The sequence below is a fragment of the Pleuronectes platessa genome, chromosome 4 (assembly GCF_947347685.1).
Source record: "Pleuronectes platessa chromosome 4, fPlePla1.1, whole genome shotgun sequence".
Taxonomy (NCBI): Eukaryota; Metazoa; Chordata; class Actinopteri; order Pleuronectiformes; family Pleuronectidae; genus Pleuronectes; species Pleuronectes platessa.
In genome coordinates this window covers 25,161,511-25,183,441 of record NC_070629.1, presented here as the reverse complement: position 1 = coordinate 25,183,441, position 21,931 = coordinate 25,161,511, and the positions used below count along the sequence as shown (strand labels likewise).

At 41.8% G+C, this 21,931-nt stretch overlaps 2 protein-coding genes and 1 long non-coding RNA gene across 4 annotated transcripts; 2 read left to right on the top strand and 1 right to left on the bottom strand.

Moving 5' to 3' along the window:
- Positions 1-63: 63 nt before the first annotated feature.
- Positions 64-12,605, top strand: LOC128437809 (long-chain-fatty-acid--CoA ligase ACSBG2). 2 transcript variants are annotated; one of them, XM_053420082.1, is made up of 15 exons: positions 64-327; positions 1,655-1,729; positions 1,897-2,090; positions 3,602-3,885; positions 4,848-4,936; positions 5,823-5,943; positions 6,089-6,169; positions 6,398-6,547; positions 7,067-7,234; positions 7,325-7,506; positions 7,790-8,023; positions 8,572-8,789; positions 9,323-9,462; positions 9,544-9,787; positions 11,641-12,605. In XM_053420082.1, the coding sequence occupies exons 2-15, from the start codon at positions 1,665-1,667 to the stop codon at positions 11,730-11,732; spliced, it is 2,262 nt and encodes a 753-aa protein (XP_053276057.1). In that variant the 5' UTR covers positions 64-327; positions 1,655-1,664; the 3' UTR covers positions 11,733-12,605. The 2 variants fall into 2 exon arrangements, with proteins under 2 accessions (XP_053276057.1, XP_053276058.1); XM_053420083.1 differs by lacking the exons at positions 64-327; positions 1,655-1,729; positions 1,897-2,090; positions 3,602-3,885 and adding an exon at positions 4,621-4,751.
- Positions 12,606-14,923: 2,318 nt separating this feature from the next.
- On the top strand, positions 14,924-17,397 carry LOC128437815 (uncharacterized). The gene is made up of 3 exons (XR_008338266.1): positions 14,924-15,017; positions 16,637-16,830; positions 16,966-17,397. It is a non-coding gene; the product is annotated as an uncharacterized LOC128437815 (long non-coding RNA).
- LOC128437812 (flavin reductase (NADPH)) lies at positions 15,551-18,824 on the bottom strand. The gene is made up of 4 exons (XM_053420086.1): positions 18,564-18,824; positions 17,103-17,304; positions 16,692-16,856; positions 15,551-16,052 (listed from the first exon to the last, which is right to left on the bottom strand). Exons 1-4 carry the CDS (start codon positions 18,696-18,698, stop codon positions 15,895-15,897), a joined length of 660 nt encoding a protein of 219 aa, XP_053276061.1. The 5' UTR covers positions 18,699-18,824; the 3' UTR covers positions 15,551-15,894.
- Positions 18,825-21,931: the final 3,107 nt, after the last annotated feature.

Below are 21,931 nucleotides of genomic sequence, written 5' to 3'. Positions count from 1 at the left end.
ACAGAGCCGGTTGGCACCAGCCACGCACTGTCACGCGTGTCGGGTCCTCCTCACCTTGACGAGTCGTAACCTTTGGTCAAGTTTGTTGGTGGATCTTTAACAGTGTGCGACGCAGCAGCAGGTGTTTGGAGTGTTGTGTAACTCCCTGCAGCTCTGGACGAGGAGTGAGTGCTTGCCCTCACACGAGGCCCCTATAGGTCGATCTCACCTTCAGGGGAGGGGGCAACAGTTGTGTTCCTGCGACGGGCAAAGTTTGAATCCAGGTCTTGTGCTGCAACCCGACTGCTCCTGTCCACTTCACGCCATTCAGCTCTGTCACTGGACAAGGTAGGCTGTCATGCACGTTTACCACTTCATGCTTTTTGACGGTCAAGGGTGTGGAGTGTGAAAACACTTGCAGGGGGCGTCTGCTGTTGACATGAATTGCTTTGTGTGAACGCATGTCTTTGAACTTGCAGTGCACTTTAAATACATTTTCAACGTGATATGTAACTTTGATGTTTTAAGACTGAGTAATGTGCACCTTCCTGGTTGAGTCTTTACCATGCGGACTGTATTTGTGGTAAATATATTTAACATGATCACATGACTGAGAGATAACCCACATTAGAAATAAGCAGGTTCCTCGACTTTTATTGTTTGGTCAACAGAGTCTTATTTTTAAACCCCCCACTCCATAATAACCGACTGCAGTTTAAAGTGTGTCTTCTCATGGACCTCATCCTTACACACTTTAAACAAACACGTGAAACTACTCTGGATTTGGATGTAGTTCCCCCCCCCCCCTCATTTCATTTCTGGTTAACGTACAAATCTGAGTCAATAACGTCACCGGAATCTAATCTTTGGTGAACTTCAATTGATTTTTTGCATAATGCAGAGCAAACTTTTGCCACACCACATTGCCACACTAGTTTTGCAAGTCGTGTGAACTTTGGTCCACATGAATCTTGAGCAAAGTTATCTTAAAAACCAGAGGTCACTCTGAGATTCTGCTCTGTGCACAGATCTTAATCTAATGTGCTTTTATTACAGGATGCAGCCATATACGCTTATCAGTTAAGGTGTCACTCATTTGATTTGATTGATAAATATAATTTACTTTGGAACCTAATTGAGGACACACATGTGTTTGTGAGGTATTGGAAGTGTATCACTGTTGCAAAGTGTGCACACTAGATGGCCTTGTTTCATTGTGTACAGTACAGACCCAAGAGGAGGGAGATAAGGACAATGCAGTGTCAATACATGTATTTACATTTCGTGTAGTATGTTGGTTAAGTCCTGTTGATCCTAATAAATTGGTGCGACAGATATGCAGCCTAATCAGTTTTTCCCAGTGCGATTGTTCCGGTCAAAGTTCCTCCCAGTTTGAGACAGATATTAGAACGCGTGCGTACAGATGTCCCAATGCCGTCTGGCAGAGTTTTCATCGTTTCATCATTTGCTGTACCAGATTACTGGCGTCAGCGGTCATTGGCTCTGACCTGTTGCAATAACTTTAGTGAGTCTCAGTATATAAAGCAGAGTTGTGATATTTTTTTTAAATCAATATTCTTATCAGCGTGGAGGCTCGTCGCTGGAGGACGTCTGAATGTGTTCATGCCAATTCTGCTTTTCATTGATATCAATATAGTTTTTTTATTGTCTCTAGCAAATACAAGATGAGCGTCCAAGAAGATTCCGTTCTGAGTAACGGTGTTGCAGGCGTGGAAGGTGATGCTGAGAGGTATGTAAAGTGATGCACGTCCCAAAGTCCGACACAAATCTTACACTAATTCAAAGTGATTTTAAATACGAATTGATCAACTTAAGAATTTGATTTCTAGACATCATTATTTAATGCATAACTTGATATCCCTTCCGTGCCCTATAACCTCTGAATCATTTTCACAGCATCCCCTCCCAAACGGAACAGACCATGTCAGACCTAACAGATTTAAAAACCCACTCCACTGTCATCCTCAACGGAGAAGCCACCAGAGCTGATCTCGGGACAGCTTCCTCTGAAGAGGAGCCGGAGCCTCAGGCACCGGTCAAACCTCCCAGATCTCCTGAGCTCCAGGAAAGAACAGAGGCGTTTCCACCAGGTGAGAATCCAAGTGGGATTTTTAAGATGCAGGGGTAAAAACCAGATGTGGAAAAACTGCTGCAGAAGTGAACATGTTGAAGAAGAAAATGCTTGATTGGAGACCACAGTGGTTTATAAAGACACACAATCAGGCCAATAAAACATATTGCAAAACATATTTTAGGCGTTGTTAATACTACATTTCCACTATTTCTTCTGAATTGTTTTTTATCGTGAAATTCTGCATGGTTTTACATTTATAATTGGTGGCAGCATAACTCATTAGTTAACATGGTTAAACTGGTTTTATTTTGAAAGGTCAAAACCCCAAAATGGCATTATCTGCTTCATGGAGGGTAGATTTTAAATTAGAGTATCAGTGTTGTCAAGTTAAAAAAGCACAAACAAACATTTAACTCTTTGCAACGACAAATTACCTGTTGTTGTTGTTTAGACTAGTTTTTGACTCAGCTGATGAATTACCACAAGCTGGTTTTTCCAGACTATCAAGTTTCGTTCAGTTCGATTCACTCGTCAGTCTTGATTATGAAGCAGGGGAGACCAGTGTGGACGACTTTCCTATCGATACTTAAACACCCATCACTTCTCACTCGTAGCTGCAGGGTTGCTCTTCAGCGATCATGTGTTTTGCCCTCAAGCAGCACATGTCTGGGATAATATAACCAAGAAAAATAAACAGTGTGCCCTAAAAGTTAACGCTTGAATGGACATGTGGGGGTTTTAAAGCAGCCACTGAGTAGAAATCACACTAATTACTTAATAAATGATGCACAAAGATCTAAATTAAAGGGATTAAGCAAACTGTTTGCAAAAAACTGTGATCTCTCTGGTTACAGCAAACAGCTAAAGATTGATATCTTTGGAACTGACGGTTAATTCCTGCAAAAGAAAGGAGCAGAATGATAAACTGATGTACTCAATCAAAACTTTATTTAAAAAGCGCCTTTCAAACAAATCAAATGCAGACAAAATGTTCAGAGGCCGAAGCCACTCATACATCGTAAAAGATAACAAAGCAAATGATAGCAGAACAATAAAATGTGAATAAAACAATAAAGAAAGACATTATAGTTTAGAAAGATATTATAAAATAGATATTAAAAAGATAAACAAATAAAATATGAACCATAACAAATAAAACCAGTGGAAATTAGAAAAACAAAATAAACCAAAACATTTATAAAAACTATAAAAATGAAGGACGAACTATGTTGTGTGGTTCCTCTGCGTACATCTAACCAGACCTGATTGTCAGGTGGGGGGTGGACATTCCACGGCTTCCTGTTTGGGCTCAGGTAACAACACAACGTTGTCCTGCTCTCTGCAAATCATGTTGCTCTCACGCGACAAGAGGCGTCACACCCCCACAGGTGTCTCTCCCTGCAGCCGGCGCTTCTTCTAGTTGTGAGCGTGCTGTGTGTGTGTGTTTTGGTGTGGTGTCGTCTGCTTGTGAGTTCAACTTCTCATTCATGGCGGGTAAACGCGGATGGCCCTGTTGTCCCTCCACAGAAGAGCCCAGGGCGGTTCCGCTGTCTCAGAGCACTGGGGTAACCACGCTGGCCCCGGCGGACCGCCTGTGGAGCACCAGAAGAGATGAGCCGGTGCGGCTGCGGATGGAGGGCTCAGGCCGGGCCTCCGAGACTCCCATCACCGTCCATCAGATGTTCCTGGAGACGGTGGAGCACTACGGGGACTATTCTGCCTTGATGTCCAAAGAAGAGGGCCAGTGGGTGACCCTGACATGGAGGCAATACTACGAGCAGTGCAGGGCCGCTGCCAAAAGCTTCCTCAAGGTTTGTCATTCTGCATACCTGCCCGTGCACTCCTGTGTGCTTGATGTATATATATATGTATATATGGAGCAATCAGGAAGTCCTGGGCAGTGGCTCTATTTGTTCTGTTGTCTCTTCTCCCCCATATTGATTTGATGGAACAAAACATTAACTGTGAGGTTACTGTCGGAGCTTCTGGCTTTTATTACAGGTTATTTTAGGTCAATGATACAGGAACCACAGTAAGTCTGTTAAGGCTCTTGTTATTGTTTTTTCAGATTATTCAGCAGGGCTTGTGTATCTGGTCTAGCTCTGGATAATGATTTAATATATATATGTTGTGTAAAAAAACTATATTTTCAATTTCAATTTCGATTCTAAGATCTATCATTCTCTGTAAGCAGGGGACATTATCAATTTTCTAGCACTCATGAATTTTCCATACTTTCCCCCCCAAAAACAATTAAACGTTTCATGGTTTAATCATTTATTTCATGGTAATATTCATCCGTCCAGTTTTCAGGAACAGTTACAAAACCAGATATTTATCATATGGAAATCAGTTCATACACAGCAGCAGTGTCCAGATGTACTGCTCTTTCATAACTGAGCTGTAGGTTAATATGCTGCATTCTAAACAGAGGAGTCAGTGCAACATGCACAATAGCAACATGTCAAGAAATACAAGGAAACAACCCCCCCCCCCCCCCCCCCCCCCCCCGGCGCCTGTTGTTGTAAACCACCCTCTCTCACTGTCATGTCCCCGGTGGGAGAATGAGCGGCTGGAAACGTACACTTGGGCGTGTGATGTCCGCCGCTTGTGTTACCTCTCGGGTTTCACGGCAATGCTCACATCTCATGAGATGGAGTGGCCTTTGAAAAGAAATGTAGGTGAAAGGTAACAGAGGTAAACTGTGCCAGGGTGTAATTAAAAGTGTTCTTTAAAAAATAATAATAACAAAAGAAACACTCCTTTCTTTCAGTTGGGGCTGGAGCGCTACCATGGCGTTGGCATTCTGGGATTCAACTCCCCCGAGTGGTTCATCTCCAACATCGGTTGCATCCTGGCCGGGTGAGACCATCTTTGAGCCCTGCGATAAAAACATGGAGACGTTTGTTGTGTACCTGAGATGCCTCCACATGGTTCCCCCTGACGCAGCACATTTCTCTCTGTCACTGTTTATCTCATCTCATCTGCCTCTGAACTACTGATGGGAAGTCTCAGGAATTTGAATATGGTTGTTTGGGTCGTTATTCTCTCGCTGCTCTGACTGCTCTCACAAGAACTAACTTGTTGTTTGGTATCCAGCTGAGGAAATATACTCAAGGACCTAAATTTACTCGACTACACACTTTCATCTACAAAAGCTAAAGTTGTTGATGTAGTTTTGGGTCTTTATTCTTTGCCTCATTAAGTTGTTTTACATTGTTCTTATTTGATTTATTTAGGTGATTTTAAGGGGCTCATCTCAATGTGATCAGATCTTTTATAGGTTTGATTTATACATTTGATTTTATCTTTCAGTGTTATTCATTCCAGTTTTAATTACAACTATGTATCTGCAGCTCTCCAAAAGTCCATTGTATTTGGTTCATTCACAAAAAGGTCTTTAAAAAAATGGCTTCAGGAGTGAGATTGTGTTGCAGGAGGCGGTTCAGTCCCTGAAATTGTTAAATTAATCAATTATACACCTAGATCCAATAAATCATATAAGTAGGAATTTTTATTATGGGCAGCGAAAATCACTTTGGCCGGTTTTACTGTGAAGTCAGTAACACATTTGATTATGTGTCTAAAAAAGATATAAACAAATCTTGAATTAACCTTGAGATTGTAAATCACTCTTTGAATCCCTGTTTAAAGAAGAAATGTTTCATCTCAAACTCACCTGCTACACACTGTGGTCAGATGAACTAAATTGTCCGGTGACTCACTCTCATGTGTTTTGGGGTCGTAGGGGTCTGGCAGCCGGCATTTACACGACCAACTCACCGGAGGCTTGTCACTATGTGGCTGCCAACTGTGAGGCCAACGTGCTGGTTGTGGAGAACCAGAAACAGCTTGACAAGATCCTGCAGGTCAGAGGCTTTATTACAGCACCACTCCTTCGTGTCTGTAGTAAATATAAATTTATATATATATATATATACATATACACACAGGTGTGTGTGTATGTAAAATCCTGTCCTTACATGCCCCAGTTTAATTTGTTTTTCCCATCAGGTTAAAGATCAACTTCCTCACCTGAAAGCCATTGTGCAGTATAAAGGTGAACTGCAGGAGAAGCTTCCAAACCTGTACACTGTACGTTCACTCAGCAACAAACTGAATGAAATAGATCAATTATATAAGTGTTTATTATGTTTATTCCAAATATTTACCTGTTTGAAGCAAAACTATTATGCTTCTTACTTGTGGTAAAGGAATTGCAGTTCCACAAATGTGATTTAAACTGCAAAGCTACATTTAATTACACATCAGCCTGAGTTTTGAAAAACATTTTTGTGTAAAACTATCTGTGTGTGTGTGTAGTGGGCGGAGTTCCTGAAGCTGGGAGAAGATGTGTCCAATGAGCAGCTGAACGCTGTGATTGACAGTCTTCGGGCCAATGAGTGCTGCTCCCTCATCTACACGTCTGGAACCACTGGAACCCCTAAAGGCGTCATGCTGAGCCACGACAATGTGAGTGAAGAGACCTTCTCTTTCTCAGCTGTCACATTATATTAGAGAAACACATGGAGTAATATCAGCATAATGTGGATTAAACTCATCATCTTTGTTTCGCCAATAATTCCCAAACTGTTTGATATTTTAGAGGAAATCAAAATATCACATGATTTCAGGTTTAAGTTATTATCAATGCTCGCTCCGAGGAATAATGTAGAAATTTAAAGTTAGCAATTTAAATTTTAAATAACATTAAGTGACATTAAATAACGTATTCTTCTCAAATGGCAACAGGCAGGAAGCTGTAGAGATTCTTCAGACTGTCACACTCTGCTATAGCCTCAACATGAAACTTTCAATAGATCTGATAAACGTTTCTTCCCTCGTTTCAAAATGTATTTAGTTTTTTAACTGTCATGTACGTGTGGGACAGATGTCGGCTGAGGGCCACGTCGGTGTGTGTTTGCATTATGAAAATAGAAAGTATGATTTAAAAACACACTGATGAATCCTCGCCCACTTTTGAATGTGCAGCTGACGTGGACGGCCCACACGGCGTCGACCTTGGTAGACTTCACCTACGGCGTGGAGGTGCTGGTCAGTTACTTACCGCTCAGCCACGTGGCCGCCCAGATGATGGACATGTGGATCACCATGGCCTTTGCCGGAACAATCTACTTTGCAGACCCGGATGCCCTCAAGGTAACGGCGCCTGCTGCTGCACAAGCACCGAGCCGATGACCAAGGTTCCTTCTCTCGACTGTGATCCTCATTCATCCTCTTTCCTCGCAGGGCTCTTTAGGAACCACGCTGAAAGAGGCCCGGCCCACTTATTTCATGGGGGTCCCTCGGGTGTGGGAGAAGATGCAGGAGAAGATGAGAGCCATCGGCGCCAAGGCATCTCCATTGAGGAAGAGAGTGGCGGACTGGGCCAAGTCCATCGGCCTGCAGTACAACCACAGTGTCATGATCGGGTGAGACGGGAATTTCTGGAATCATTTCTTTTATCTGATAGATGAAACTGCACATTATCTCTGAATGACTCAGGCTGTTTAACTATTAACACACTTTACAACACACACTGTTTAACTCAGGTATATATAATCGTAACTGGGCCATAATGCAGGAGATCAACAAAGTGATTACAGTTCATCCTGTGGGGATCATGAATGTTTCATATCACATCAGAAAATCCTTGTGAGCTCACCTCAGTTCTAACCTTGAATATCTTCTTCTCTCTCTTTGTTGGGCCTCCAGGGAGGAAGCGGTGCCGTGGGGTTTCATGCTGGCCAACAACCTGGTCTTCAAGAAGGTGCGTGGCGCTCTGGGCTTGGACCGCTGCAAGATCTGCTTCACAGGCGCCGCCCCCATCACCAAAGACACCCTGGAATACTTCATGAGCCTGAACATGCCACTGATGGAGCTGTACGGCATGAGTGAAAGCTCCGGCCCGCACACCGTCTCCATTAACAGCAGATACCGCCTCACCAGGTCAGTGGCGAAGCATTACAGATCTTAATAACTGCAGCTAACGTGTCGTTAATGAGCATGTGAGCTGGTGGCAACCTGTTAATCATTTTCTGTTTAGTGAGACTCAACACCTCTATTTACATCAGTGGCCCTGAGATATGTGCTGCAGGGAAACCACAACACAACCAAATGCAAAGTCGTGTTTCCAGGGGACACAGAGAGCAGGGATGAACCGGGGACATGCTGTTTCAAGTTGTGACTTTACTGAAGGTGTTGAAAATGAGCTAAACTATCATTTACCCAGAGGTCTCATCCCTTTGTACGTCCCATGGAAACACTTTGATTGTTGTCAGCAGCATGTTTCTGTATTTTAATAATTGACCGTCCCTGATTATGACATTTTATTGAACATATACAGGAATTTGGTTGAGTCACTGGTTTTGGTCAGTCTTGTCTAGATTTGACTTCTTGTCAAATCTAGACAAAAGATCTAGGGAAAGATTTGACTTCTTGTCAGGAGGCAAAGATTTGACTTCAGCGTGTGGTTGACTCTGGGTTTGTGTTTCCAGCTGTGGGAAGGTGATGCCCGGCTGCCAGACCAAATTTGAGAACCCAGACGCCGACGGGAACGGAGAGATCTGCTTCTGGGGTCGGAACGTCTTCATGGGCTACCTGAACATGGCCGACAAAACCACAGAGGCCCTCGACGAGAGCGGCTGGCTGCACTCCGGAGACCTGGGGAAAAATGACCAGTACGACTTCCTGTACATCACAGGAAGGATCAAGGGTGAGCGGTGATAAAAAGGGCGTCTTGTCATGTTCTTTAGTTTGGGGCACCAGAAGCTTATTAGTGTTTGGTCTAAAGAAGCATTGGGAACATACCTGAATTAATTAACATGAATTAATTAGTGGATTCACCTTTTTGTCAATAAAATATCGGGAAACTAAACATTCTAGACCTTTTAACTGGTTTGCAAAAATCGGTCAATACGAGACTTTCACTGATAATCAGTATCAGTAAATGAAAAACTTTAATTTAACAGAATAAACTGTGCAGGAAAGATGTGCATTTATGTCAAAATTCAGTTTTCTATGTATTTGGTTGTATTTCTGTTTATTTGTAGTTATTCATAATTAGGTTTATGGTTACATTTTCAGGGAGGTTTCTTCACAACTGGAAATGTTTCTACTGCGAGTTGTTCTCACAGTCACAAAAAGTGCACATCAAACTCAGAGAAACAACATAATGCATTGTTTAGTGAAGAATAACAGTGGTCACTGTGCTTTATTGTGAAATTGGACGCTTTCTCCTTCACACAGAGTTGATCATCACCGCCGGTGGAGAGAACATCCCTCCTGTGCCCATCGAGGACGCACTGAAGGCCGAGGTGCCAATCATAAGCAACGCCATGCTGCTCGGAGACAAGCTCAAGTTCCTCTCCATGATGCTCACTCTCAAGGTAAACAAGCTTCCCTTCCTGCAAACCATAGTAAATAACATCAACAAACACAACATAAACCACCCTGCTCTGTTTCCACAGTGCGTCATGGACGACAACGGTGACCCCACAGACGAGCTGAGCCCCGAGGTGCTGGACTTCTGCCAGGAGCACGGCGCCACGGCCACCAAGGTGTCGGAGATCTTAGCCAATAAGGAGCCAGCTGTCTACAAAGCCATTCAGGAGGGCGTGGAGCGGATCAACGCCAAAGCGACATCCAACGCCATGAGGGTCCAGAAGTGGGTCATACTGGAGAGAGACTTCTCCATCGGTGGAGGAGAACTGGGTGAGTGATTTTTTATTCTTCCTGTGATGTGTTATTGTCCAAGTTAAAAATCACATGGACACTGATGCACCATGGGAATGTTATTCATACAGGTGAAGTGTTTTATTTAGGCTTCCTTAACAAATAAGTGTCAGTCTTAGTCCTGAGATAAAAATGACACGTTAGTAATAAGTCAAACCCAACCTCTTTATTTTCAGTCAACTTTTAGTCGTCTATTCTTGATATATCATCTCATCTTATCAAAGAAAATGTTGTATTTTATTTTTTATAATAAAAAACACTTTTTAATCTAATTAAATTTTACTCAAACTTCAGTATTTTCAAATAAAATGTCTTCTGACCCATTTGAACAATTTAGTCTGAAAAGTTGCAAAAACATTTGCAAGTCGTGATGAGTAGTGTGTTTCTGTATTATACTGGTAATGTATACACAGGCTTTAAACTACTAGTCAACCTACTAACTACAGCTACTGCCCACGATGCAAACAAACCACGTTTACGGTTACACTTCCATTTTTGAGATGTGCAAACAATGGTTGTGTATTTAAACAACACAGCCAGTTGGGCTGCTGACTTTCAGTGAGGCTTCATTTCCATCTGCAAACAGCACAGTGTGTCCTGTTGTCCTGACTCTCATAGATAAAGTCACATCACTGCCTTCAGTCGATGTCTTTACGTGGCTTCAGCTAACGTCAGGTCACCTTTAGTTTCTGTGTGACGCACCTTCAGCTGTTTTTCACTACACACACCCACATTGTTCTCTCGGTGGTTTTATATTTGAAGTGGTTCCAAAATGTTTGGTTTCAGTTGTGTTGTTTTCCCGTCACTGTATGTGATCAGATCTCCTACAAAGGCAAAGTGTTAACGTTCTTTGCCTTTGGACCTTTCAGGCAACTGCTGATGTGCAGGAAAATAAATGTGCACTGCTGTCATTTTAAATGCATTTAGATTATGTCATTATTTGAAGAAAAAAAATGCTTTTAGTTTAAATTTTCTAAAACTACATTCCAGTCATTAACAATACTGCTCAATGATGCAGTTGCAGTATAGTTAAAGATCACTTTAGAGGCGTCTCATCGTGATCTTATCTGAGTCGTGGAAAACAGATCATTGATTAACATATTTCCTCATACCTCGCGTGAAAGATCTTTACCCGAAAACAAAGCAAGATAGATTATTAACTAGAAAAGAAAAAAGAAGAGGATGAAATAAATAATCTGGTACAATTTAAGCAAACATTAAAAAAAATGATACTCAAGACAAATAAACCAACAATCCCCTCCCACACTTCGTTATTAAAGCTTCAGCACTGCCAGTAAAGAAGGAGGGAGTTATGTCTATTGCTTACTCAAATAACTTAAATAACTGTGGCTGTTCAACGAGCCGGACAACATTCCATACAGGTTTGTTCCAAAGTGATTAAGTTTTACAACCTTCACTTTCTTTGAGTCTCACTCTGCAGAGTCTGTAGGGAGTTGAATAAATTTAAAGGGATAGTTCACCCAAAAATGAAAATGTTCTCATTGTCTACTCAAAACTCTGCCGATGGAGGCGGTGGGTGAAGTATTGAAATCCCGAAAACACTGTAGGAGCTTCAGGGATAAACAGAGGTGCAGCCAAGTTACAATACAATTTAAATAAATGCCTCCAGACTGCTCCTCTGGTGTCGTCCAAGTGTCAGTGAGCCCCGACATTCAAATTCAACTCCAAACAGCCTCATTCACACCAGGTTCTTAGTCTAAACATCCTCTGATATCCTCCTGGTGACTGCTGCAGTTCTCGCGATATAGCTGCAGTTACTTGGGAGTGAACCGTCCCTCAATTTAACCTGCTTTGCTTCTTCGTCTGTGCAGGACCCACCATGAAGCTCAGGAGGCCCATCGTTGTGAAGAATTACCAGGAGAAGATAGAGGAGTTGTACGCAGTGGCCTCGGACCGAGCGTAGACTGCACCGCACAGAGACAACACAACACAACACAACACTGAAGACAGACACTCTAGAGACACGTGGGGCGTGTGTGTGTGAACACTGCGCTGTGCCCAGACGTCATGCCTAGGACATATGAACCTCTTTTCACCGGAATGTTAAAAGTGCAAAGAAAAGTCTTGATTCTGAATGTCTTGTATTTAATTAAATAGAGGTTTGTGCTGCTATTCTTAACATGAGGAGTTCTCCACAAGCTGTAGAGGAGTCTGTATGTCGTCTGTTCTAAAAAATCGATATTTAAGCTGCAACGGTGCACTTTTTGTAAATAGCACAATCCAAACCGGAGCCAAACTTTGCCATTGACCGTGTGGCACACACACGACAGTTGACCTGTACACTGTGACTCCAAAACTCCTCATGCAGGGTGGGGAACACTGGACGGTGTCAGCGTCATTCGAGGCAGTAAACGCTTTTAAAGGAGATCTTTAGGGAACCATCACCCAGTGTGGCTTGAAATAGGAAAGGGCTCTTGTGTGATCACGAGCAAATGTATTCTGTTTATGAAGCAGCAGTATCTATTTAAATATTTTACAGCTTTACTTGCCAGTTTTGCATCTCATGTTTTGTACAGAAGATAATCCCCATCCGGCAAAAAGTTGCAGGCATTGCCTCTGTAGATTGGAGGTGAGGTTTTGATGAAGTGTTTTTATAATGTAAGAGCAATATTATTAGTATGAATTCCAACAATAACAAATGTGAAGATTATTGAGCATATATTTGAAGGTTGTGCTTCTCCATGTACAGTTTGACAAATCCTGAGATGTTTATTTTGTGATGAATGGAAAATTAAACTGTCAATAAAAAGCGAGTGATTTGGACAAATTGACCAAATTGGTTAAAGAATTTTTTTATTTTTTTCCATTTTGGATTAAACCTTTTTTAGTGTATAGGTACAATGTATATAAAGTAGCATTAAACACTGCAATGCGTTCTTTTTTTATTTCAAATTATTTTCCAGCTTGATGCAAAAGAGAGAGGCTGAAATCAGCGAATGTTTGAGTTTTTTCCTGATTAATGACTGATTAATACACCACTTCTGTGGTGAACATCTTTAATTTCAGCATTTGAAAGATAATTTTCTCACTTATATTGAATTATATATTAAGGAAAATGCTCCGGTTAGAGCAAAAACACATCATTACTCAATAATACAATATGTTTAGTGTTGTTTTTTTTTATCTTAATAAAGTAAAAAGTTGTAGATAAGGAATCAGTTCAATGCAAAGTGGATCATTTCTAAAAACCATAGGGTTAATCGGACCGGGTACAGACTGAAAGAGGATGCAGCTCTCACTCTACCTCTTTGCTTATTTTAAAAGACATAAGCTTTAAACTTATAGATAACTTTGTATACTATTTGGGGCTTTTCCAGGAAGTTGGATCTGGTAACTCATGGTGGATATGTAAAGTGAAATGTAAAATGCAAGAGGCCAAACTCGGCATATAAGTAAAATACAATGTGTTTTTGTCTGTTGGCTTAATGTGCCAACAAACAAATTACCCCAGCAATGAGTTTAATCCTTCAATTAGTGGGAACCTCTTTACCCAAAAGAAGAAGTACTTTGACATGTGTCAGTTTAAAAAACCGCTCGAGCGAGAAACAAAGTATTCTGACAGCAGCGTAGCCAGAGGCCACAAGTAAAAGTAAACGTGGAGAAACTATAATCCTGCTTCAGCACTGCCTCTTGCTACCGGCACTGAATTTACTTCTTTGTTTTCTCACCACGGACTGTGTGAGAAACACAAAGACAAATTTGCACAGAGACATATCAGATTGCATTCTTGGACAACTGGTTGCGTTGCTTCTAATTGCGGCAAAGTGTCTCAGATTAAGTTCCAAATGCATTCCCCTGTCTCCCTGCTTTGTTTGACTGTTTCAAAAAGTTTGTGCAGGGTTTGTCTCGAGGCTGCTCATTCCCCTCAGGCTCTTTACTGATGAGGATCATGAATACACCGTGTTCATCAGGAAATGCATCTAAACTAGCTGGAACCTTTCACCCACTTTCTGTGATAGAATCTTCAGCAGCTGTTTAACTCGTGACCTTATAACATTCATAACATCCTCAGTCATCTTGTCTCATGAACCAGATGCTGTGTGCTGCAGCAGACACATACCAATCCAGAATTAAACCTTAAACTCTGAAGTGTGAGTTGAAGCTGCAGATGTTGAACGGGTAAGGTTTTTATTTTGGTCATGATTGAAAAGGACCCAACACAAATTATTTCCGAGCTTCCTTTAACGTTGAAATACAGCGTGTTTTATAATATATCCACCAATTTCTCTGGTAATAATTCATCTTATTCTGAAAAAAGGCATCGTTTAAGGACTCTTATCTATTTTTATGCTCTTATTTATTGTTCCTATTCAATGTGTTTGGTTGTGATATTTAGTTTCTATGCAGCAATTCAATTTCAACACTTTAACCCAACCAAGTGACCTGGATTGTTTTGTTGTCCTTGCTCTAGTAGAGACATTTTGTTTTTATTTATGAGAAGCTATCTAAACCCATCACATTACAAGCATGACTCACCTGAGATAAGCAGTGTACAAGGAGCACAGCCAACATTTTTAAAACCGGATCACTGTCAGTAAAGATCAAGATAACACACAAACACACAGACACTTGGCCTTAAAGCACAAGTCTCTGTGCAGCAACAAGAGACGACTTGGAAACTAACACTTTACTCAGCAGGAGTTAAGTTTCCAAATATTCTCATTGTGTCTGATTTTCTTTTATTGGCTCCAGATTCAGCCAATGGATATTACACCAAATCACCGGCTGTATTTAAAGAGTGGGCAAAAGTTTGGTCGAAAATTTTCCTCGTTCAATGTATTTATTTCATGTATTGCTAAACATGAAAGTTATTATAAAGTTTTTAAGGTGTCTGAATATGTTGTTAATAAACAGTTTTATAAAAACAGATGAATCCCTGCCATCCTTTGTTCTCCTGCAGGAAGCTCACACTCACATCTTTACCTTCATCAACTATATTACAATGCAGAACTTTTAACATATTCCCTTAAGTCAACAATTTAACCATTTATTTGCTAAGTAGAATCAGCAGTGCACACGCACCTATAGCATGTTTGCCCCTCTGACCACACCCTGATGCACTGGGTGTGACCTGAAGAGCTGCCTCCTTGAAAAAGTAAACCCATCAATGCATCCACTTTCAATTCAATTCAAACACTGCAGAATTCTGCAATGTTGAAACCTGGGATACAAAAGACGCACGTTTCAGGTAATGTTTGGCGTTCAGATCTTTCTTCTTTTTTTTTAGCAAACATCACAGAGCAGAAACTTCAAATACCTCAAATAGTTTGTCTTGTGAGGTACATTCCCATGTAATGTACACACTGTACACACAGACGTCTCCTGAGTGCTGATTTTAATAATGTAGTACATTTTTATCTAAATTACTGCTGATAAATAACAACATTTTGAACATGGGAGGCTTTGTGTCCTTCTGATAAATCCACTTGAAGTAAAGCGAACATACTTTGTACATTAAATGAAGTTGCAGGTCACTTGCTGCTCCAGGAGGGGGCGCCACACTGACCTCATGTGGCTGTAATCATGTCTTACAAACAGTAAAAGCAGTGTAACCTCGCTGAGTTTTCACTTATCATATAAACAACAAACATAGATAATAAACAAGAGTCATTAAAATGAAGTATAAGGCAACGATAGACTGTTGAAGACAGGTACTACCCGCAGCAGCCAAAACCTTCACCTTGATCAGTTCAAAGCAGAAACGATTGGTTTATTGACATGTGGAGTAAATTGTTGCTTTTATTTGTGAAGTGTGATAATAAAACATTAAAAAATCTTTGGGTTTTTGACACATTTGCAGAAGTCACCTTGCGCTATAATAACTTTTTTCACAATATTCCGACATTTCTTTAGACAAAATGGACTCGAGGTTAATTGAGAAATTATCTAAAGATTAGATTTGAGAATGATTTGAAAACCAACACCTTCCATTTACCTCTGCTGTATTGCAGTGGAGGCCAAAAATCTCAAAGGTTGATATCGGAAAAGGAAATATAAATAAATATCTGCGCGGATGGAGAACGTGAACTGACGCTTTGGCAATGGCCACCACTCTTCTTCCCTTCTCATTTGGTGGTGATGGCGACCCCCCTCTTGACCCAGGCGTTGCTGCTGACCAGAGAGAGCATGAAGCGAGCTACGTCTCCTCGTCCCACCGCACCGCCTGCAGGCTGACCGCTGCTCTGGGGCACAAAGTATCCCTCGTGGGTCAGGAACTCTTGAGCTGTGGAGGAGACAGAGAGGAAAACCCGAGAGTTAGTGGGGTTAAGACATGAGCATTTACATCAGGTCCTATGAATGGAGAAGGGGGACAACGTTTTCCTGGAGGCAAACGGAAAAAACCTCAGGAAAAGGCCTGTTGTTTACACAACTTGAGCCCATTCATTCATATAAACCAGCCAGTATATGATGAGAACACGTGCTAATGAGCTTGAAGTGTGTCAAAGTGGATCCTGAGGCAATGCACATCATGGAGTAGGCTCTGCTGCTCTTGGTTGCGAAACCCTGGCGACAAACAAAAATGCATACTGTACTTCCTTTGCTGACGTAGATATTTAAAAAAAGGTTCCTGACTGAATATTGGAGATAAGCTCTGTTTTTTAACTGAGTCACAGTTCGGTCCTTCGGTTCCACACAGGAGTACTAGCCACTCAACAAAGCTACATTGAGCAAGAACAGATGTTCAGGCTGAGGAGTGGGAATCAAAAAGGAAACATTCTCCCCTATTCCTAGTCACTGAACTCGTTTTCAAGCTGCTCTTTTAAGATTGAAAAGTTGAATAGTGTTTCTTTAATGCACGTTTCTTAGGCATGTTCAAGTCTTTCCTGTCCCTCTCTGTTGGCACCTGCCTGTTCGCATTTACCTGAAGCCGCCAGGTTCTTGAGTCCAGGTGGACGGACCACGGTCCAGGTGACGTCCTCTGTCTTCTGCAGGAACTGCTCCATCTCATACATGTTGGTGAGGACGCTCCGGATCATCGGCAGCAGGAGGAAGCGGATGAGGTAAGGCGAGTTCGTTCCTGAGTTGGCTAACAATGGAGAACAAGAAACACATAGAATTAGAAAATTAACTTAAACTAAACTAATTTTGCTGCAACTAACTTTAATTACACTTTTATTAATGAATCTGTCCATTAGGCCATGAAGGCATCATCATGAGAGCTGGACTTATGCTCAGTGTACCAGGAAGTATGTAATCTACACTTACATACTATCTTTTTATAATAACAAATGAGAAAAGGCCATGAAGGCATCATCATGTGAGCTGGACTTACGCTCAGTGTACCAGGAGGTCATGGTGATGACCCTGTTGACCCGGGCCTCTCGCATGGCGCTGATCATAGCCTTCATGGACAGGGTGTAGCCCGACACGCCCGAGAAGAAGGAGGCCGGGAAGCCGAGGCAGGACATGATCACATCCTGTCCCTTGAAGTGACTCTTCAGACTGTCTGCGGAGAAAATGTCAGCCTCCACCACCTGGAAGCAGACAAGGAGAGGAAATGAGTTTCATATTTATATATATGAAAGACGTTTATTTGTATCTATTTTAAATTGTACTGATGAACTGTTAAAGATTCATCAGTACAATCAGTTCCACTTTGAGCACCCGTGCTTACTCCAGTCTGAGAATCTCATTATTTCAAATCTCGAGATGAATTTCCATCACACTGGTTCACAGTTTCCTTCTGAGCGTCAGGGCCACAGATCAGGAGAACATCGGCTCGACCCCCGGCTCCTCCTGTCTGCAGGTCCAAGTTGCTTTTGGCGAGACACTGAACTATAAATTACCCCTGATGTCTTATTGGCTGAATGAAAAAGAAGAGCTGTATAAAAAGGACCTGATATGTAAAGTGTGTTGTGTGGTTTGTGGTTTGTTAAAACTAAAAACACACAATATAAGTACAGTCCATTTACCTTGATAAGCAAGATAATCTTTAAATACAGGTCACAAATATTAAGTTTCATTTAAAATAAAAATAGAATCATTTGAATCTTATCTGACCAGAGATTTGCATCATTAAATAATAACAGTCACTCTTTTTCCTTTCTATGAGTCATCATGCGTCCAGCTGATAGACCTCGTGTTACTACGGTTATGTTCTCGCTGTTGTCTGTTGGTTTATTTGTTTATTTGTCAGCAGGATTATGCAAAAAATTCCTGAAATAGAGTTTCCATAAAACTTGATGTAAATCGGGCCAAGAAAGAACTCATAAAATGTTGGAACAGATGCTGACAAACAGTCAAACCAAGCAATGTTTTATCTGACATATTAAGGGGACTGCCGGGCCTTGGTGGAGGTATGCAGTCCACTGAGGGACTTTCTACATGTGGTTTGTTGCTGTCTTGCATCTTGGATTATGTCAATCTTTCCATTTTCCCCTCCAAGTTCTGCTTCTTGCATTTTCATGTGCATCAATAGGTTCACTGAAGTTTCTTTAACACAAACAGTTGCTGTTGTGTCAGGGCGACAACAAGTCTGGAATAACACCAGGTTTATTATCTTTGCTGTGGTGCAGGATCACAACCACATCGATAAACTTACGGAGACGTTTGTGGCTACCGCCCAGAAACACTGAGAGTGCTTCAGGTTTTTCCTCCTGAACCCTCATCAGGACACAATACAACATTTATCACTGACTGAACTTTGAGCCCAGCTCACAGAGAGGAGCAGCAGCAGCAGCCTGTAATAGTCACGCAGCACAATAAAACACACACAGAGCCAGAGTGGCTTTACCTTGAGATTATCATGATGTATGGCGAGTTTCCCCGGGTTCCTGACGACAGCGGTGACTGTGTGACCCTGCTGCAGCGCCTGGTTGACCAGAAACTGACCAGTCTGCCCAGTGGCTCCCAGCACAGCGATCTTCATCCTCAGAGTCTGACAAACAGAGCTCAGTCAGGGCTGAAGCCGTTTGAATGGTCCGACCTCTTAAAGTAACCACGGGGGAGGTTCCCTCACTGTTACACAAGATCAAGTGTAAAAAGTTGATTATTCTTATGCAACGAAGAGCCTCTGTGACCGATGTTGAATTAAGAATAACTCAATGTTTACCTCAGGTGCCTCAAACATTTCTCTTGATGATCTTTAAGAAGATTCGACACAAAAAATACACACTGACCTTTTTTTTTTGCTGATATGTAACCCACACTTTAAGTCATTCAGAGAATCAATAAGAAATACCAATATATGTCTTATAATCAACAAAATGTCAATTGTGTAAAACACACAAAAAGTAATTTCACATTTTAAAGTGAGGCACCAGAAGATGTTTAGCCCAAACAAGAAATTGTATGATTATGATCAAATTTTTTGCTGAATAATTTTGTTCAATGCGATTTTAAAACTTCAGTTGATTTAATCAAAAACAATAAACCCCACAATCACTGGCAATGTAAACATTACAAAACAAGTTACTGATGTTTACACAAGCATTCCTTGTAAACACACAGTATTTCCCATCGTGAGTTTCTCTTGTCAATAACAATCATGAATATCACCCAAATGATTGACAGGTGAGATACACAGTTTGTAATATGTCGAACATGGAATTAAATCCTAAACCCATCTTTCAGTTTTGATGAACAGTGAGAAAACCATTCGTCCCAATTCAGTCGCAGACACACAAAAACTTCAATGAAACCAAACGAGCACAACTAATACTGTGCGTCTTTGTTGGAGCCAAACTGAGCTGAATGGATTATTTCTGCAGCCGAGGATGATGATGAGATTCTGGGTCAGATGCTCCTCAGGAAACTACGCTCACACATTCGCTGAGGTTTAACAATATTGGTCAGGAGATCATTCTGAAGTTGTATTTCTTGGTTTAGGAATTAGGAAATTAGATTTGAATACAAAAATGACACGCTGCTGTCTAAGTTATAACATTTCTAAGTATTTACAATCATTAATTTGTCTCGGTTGAATTCTAGTTTTCAGTCTTCTCCAGGTCATTCCACTCAGTGAAGCAGATAGGATTTGGGTGTGCTCACAGAAGGACGTTCCAAGAACTGCACTTGAAAGGCGTCAGTTTCATTGTAAAACACAGTGAAAGCAGACTCATCGGTTTCAGGGAAAACCTGTGGCGCTAATCGTCACCAAAATCAGCCACAGTGCAGCACCATCGACCTTTTAATTTTAAATTACATCCTCGTGGATTTTGACGTGCAGTGACGCAAGATGTGGGATGCCGTGTGAGATACCCGGGGTTGGTGTGTGTGTGTGTGTGTGTGTGTGTCTGTGTGTGTGTGTGTCTGTCTAGGTGTGTCCACTAGTGACTGCATCTCACACAATAAGCAGCACAGCTCTAGAAGCAACTGCCTTAAATGCTGAGTTCTCCATCCACTGTAATTTTTTAATCCAGACTGAAAACTTTATTTTACTCACAAGTGCCTTCACGGGTTCAGTGTGTAAGATTAAGGTGAAAGGGATATGTTGGCAGAAATTGAATATTGAATAATCCTTGTGATGTTTTCACTAGTGTGTCTGATTCACATTGTACAAATTTATTTTTAGTTTTTTCACAACTGAGGGCTGCCACAGGTTCTCTGTCGTGTTTGGAAGGGGAGGGTGGGGTGAGGGGTGTTCAGCTGCAACATACAACTTCACCACTAGATGTCACTAAATTCTACACATTCAACACATTAAGTCAATTATTTTGTAATACTCTCTCATCATGGTATTTTACACACACACACACACACACACACACTCGCCCGCTCCTGGTATTTCATGATGGCCTGATACGGTGATGATTTAAAAAATGTACGTGACGTTCACTCACGTTCATCGTTACGTTCACGTTAATAATATGAAAACTGATTCGTTAAGTTCAGCGTTCGCTAAACATATGCACAACATTGTACTGTACAGCCACTGCAGAGGGGCCGAAGAGCCGCGGGTGGCCGAACCCTGTGTGGAACCGAATTTCTATGGTGTATTGGACGTTTTTGTGGCAGCAGTGTCCATCACTTTTAGCTGTCCCCTGGAAACACTTCCGTTGTGTTGTGGCCTCTTCTTGCTGCGCGTTTGGCTTCTTGCTGCGCGTTTGGCTTTTTGCAACGCGTTACGGTATTTGCTGCGCGTTTCTCTATTTGCAGCTCGTTCCGGTATTTGCAGCGCTTTTCTCTTTTTGCAGGTGTTTTGTCAACTTGCATGTGTTTTCTTAAGTTGCCGTTCGTTGAGCTTTCAGGGCCACCGTAGGTAACAATCGTTAACAACTACAGATAGCCACATTCTGTAACTACCTGTACTTACAATTTCCCTCCGTGCATCATTTACTATGAGCTAAACTCCTTGGCTGTAATCCTGCTATCTTGGTGAGAGACGTTACTTGGCAGAGTGAGAAAGCCAGCGCAGCAGCGATTCAGACTCCCCAAGGTCCTAGTGCCCGATCTTTTATTGTAAGATGAGAGGCCATTGGATTGTAATTTGAAGGGGGGGAAAACATACAAACATGAAACGCACTCACATATGTAGCATGTTAGAGTTATAAATAACTTGTCCATGTGTAAAACAATAGTTTAATTTAAAAAAAAAAAAATCACAATAATTATTTGGGGGGGCTGAAGAACAGGGGGGCTTCAGCCCCCTAAAACAGGCCTAACGACGCCCCTGGTTCTCACCAACCTGGACCCAAACAAATACCTGTGATCAAAAGCATTTCCAAAGAAACAGAAACAGACACTAGCTTCTCTCCTCCCATGCATGTTTACCTCTGCCCTTTGGCGTCGTCCTATATTAAGACCAGTCTAGTCGCATCAAGTCATTAGCTCGAATAATCCACTTGTGGCCTGGTGCCTTGATTATGTGATCCCACCCAGGGACTGGGGACTGAGCCGGTGGAGCTGCACACTGGAGATACAGCTTCATACATGAAGCCTCTGTGGTGACTTACTGGACCCCGATGCGATGACCAGTCCGACGGACGCCCTGCGGTTCTGGACCTGATCCTGGTGGACTGGTGGAGTATGAGACAGAGCAAATGGCCGTGTGATAACTCACTGACACAGAGAACTGACCGCAGAACAACTTGGGAACTGGTGTCGGAAGAGAGGAGGTGACCACGTAAGTAAATACATGCAGGATTTCATATGTCATCATTT

Excerpts from the sequence above, each read along its gene's own strand:
- LOC128437809 (XM_053420082.1), top strand. The coding sequence starts at position 1,665 with ATGAGCGTCCAAGAAGATTCCGTTCTGAGTAACGGTGTTGCAGGCGTG. Across the intron at positions 5,944-6,088 it reads AGCTTGACAAGATCCTGCAG|GTTAAAGATCAACTTCCTCA; the intron begins GTCAGAGGCTTT and ends TTTTCCCATCAG. Across the intron at positions 9,788-11,640 it reads CATCGGTGGAGGAGAACTGG|GACCCACCATGAAGCTCAGG; the intron begins GTGAGTGATTTT and ends TCGTCTGTGCAG.
- LOC128437812 (XM_053420086.1), bottom strand. The coding sequence starts at position 18,698 with ATGAAGATCGCTGTGCTGGGAGCCACTGGGCAGACTGGTCAGTTTCTG. Across the intron at positions 17,305-18,563 it reads TACATCATGATAATCTCAAG|GTGGTGGAGGCTGACATTTT; the intron begins GTAAAGCCACTC and ends GTCTGCTTCCAG. Across the intron at positions 16,857-17,102 it reads GACCTCCTGGTACACTGAGC|CCAACTCAGGAACGAACTCG; the intron begins GTAAGTCCAGCT and ends CTCCATTGTTAG.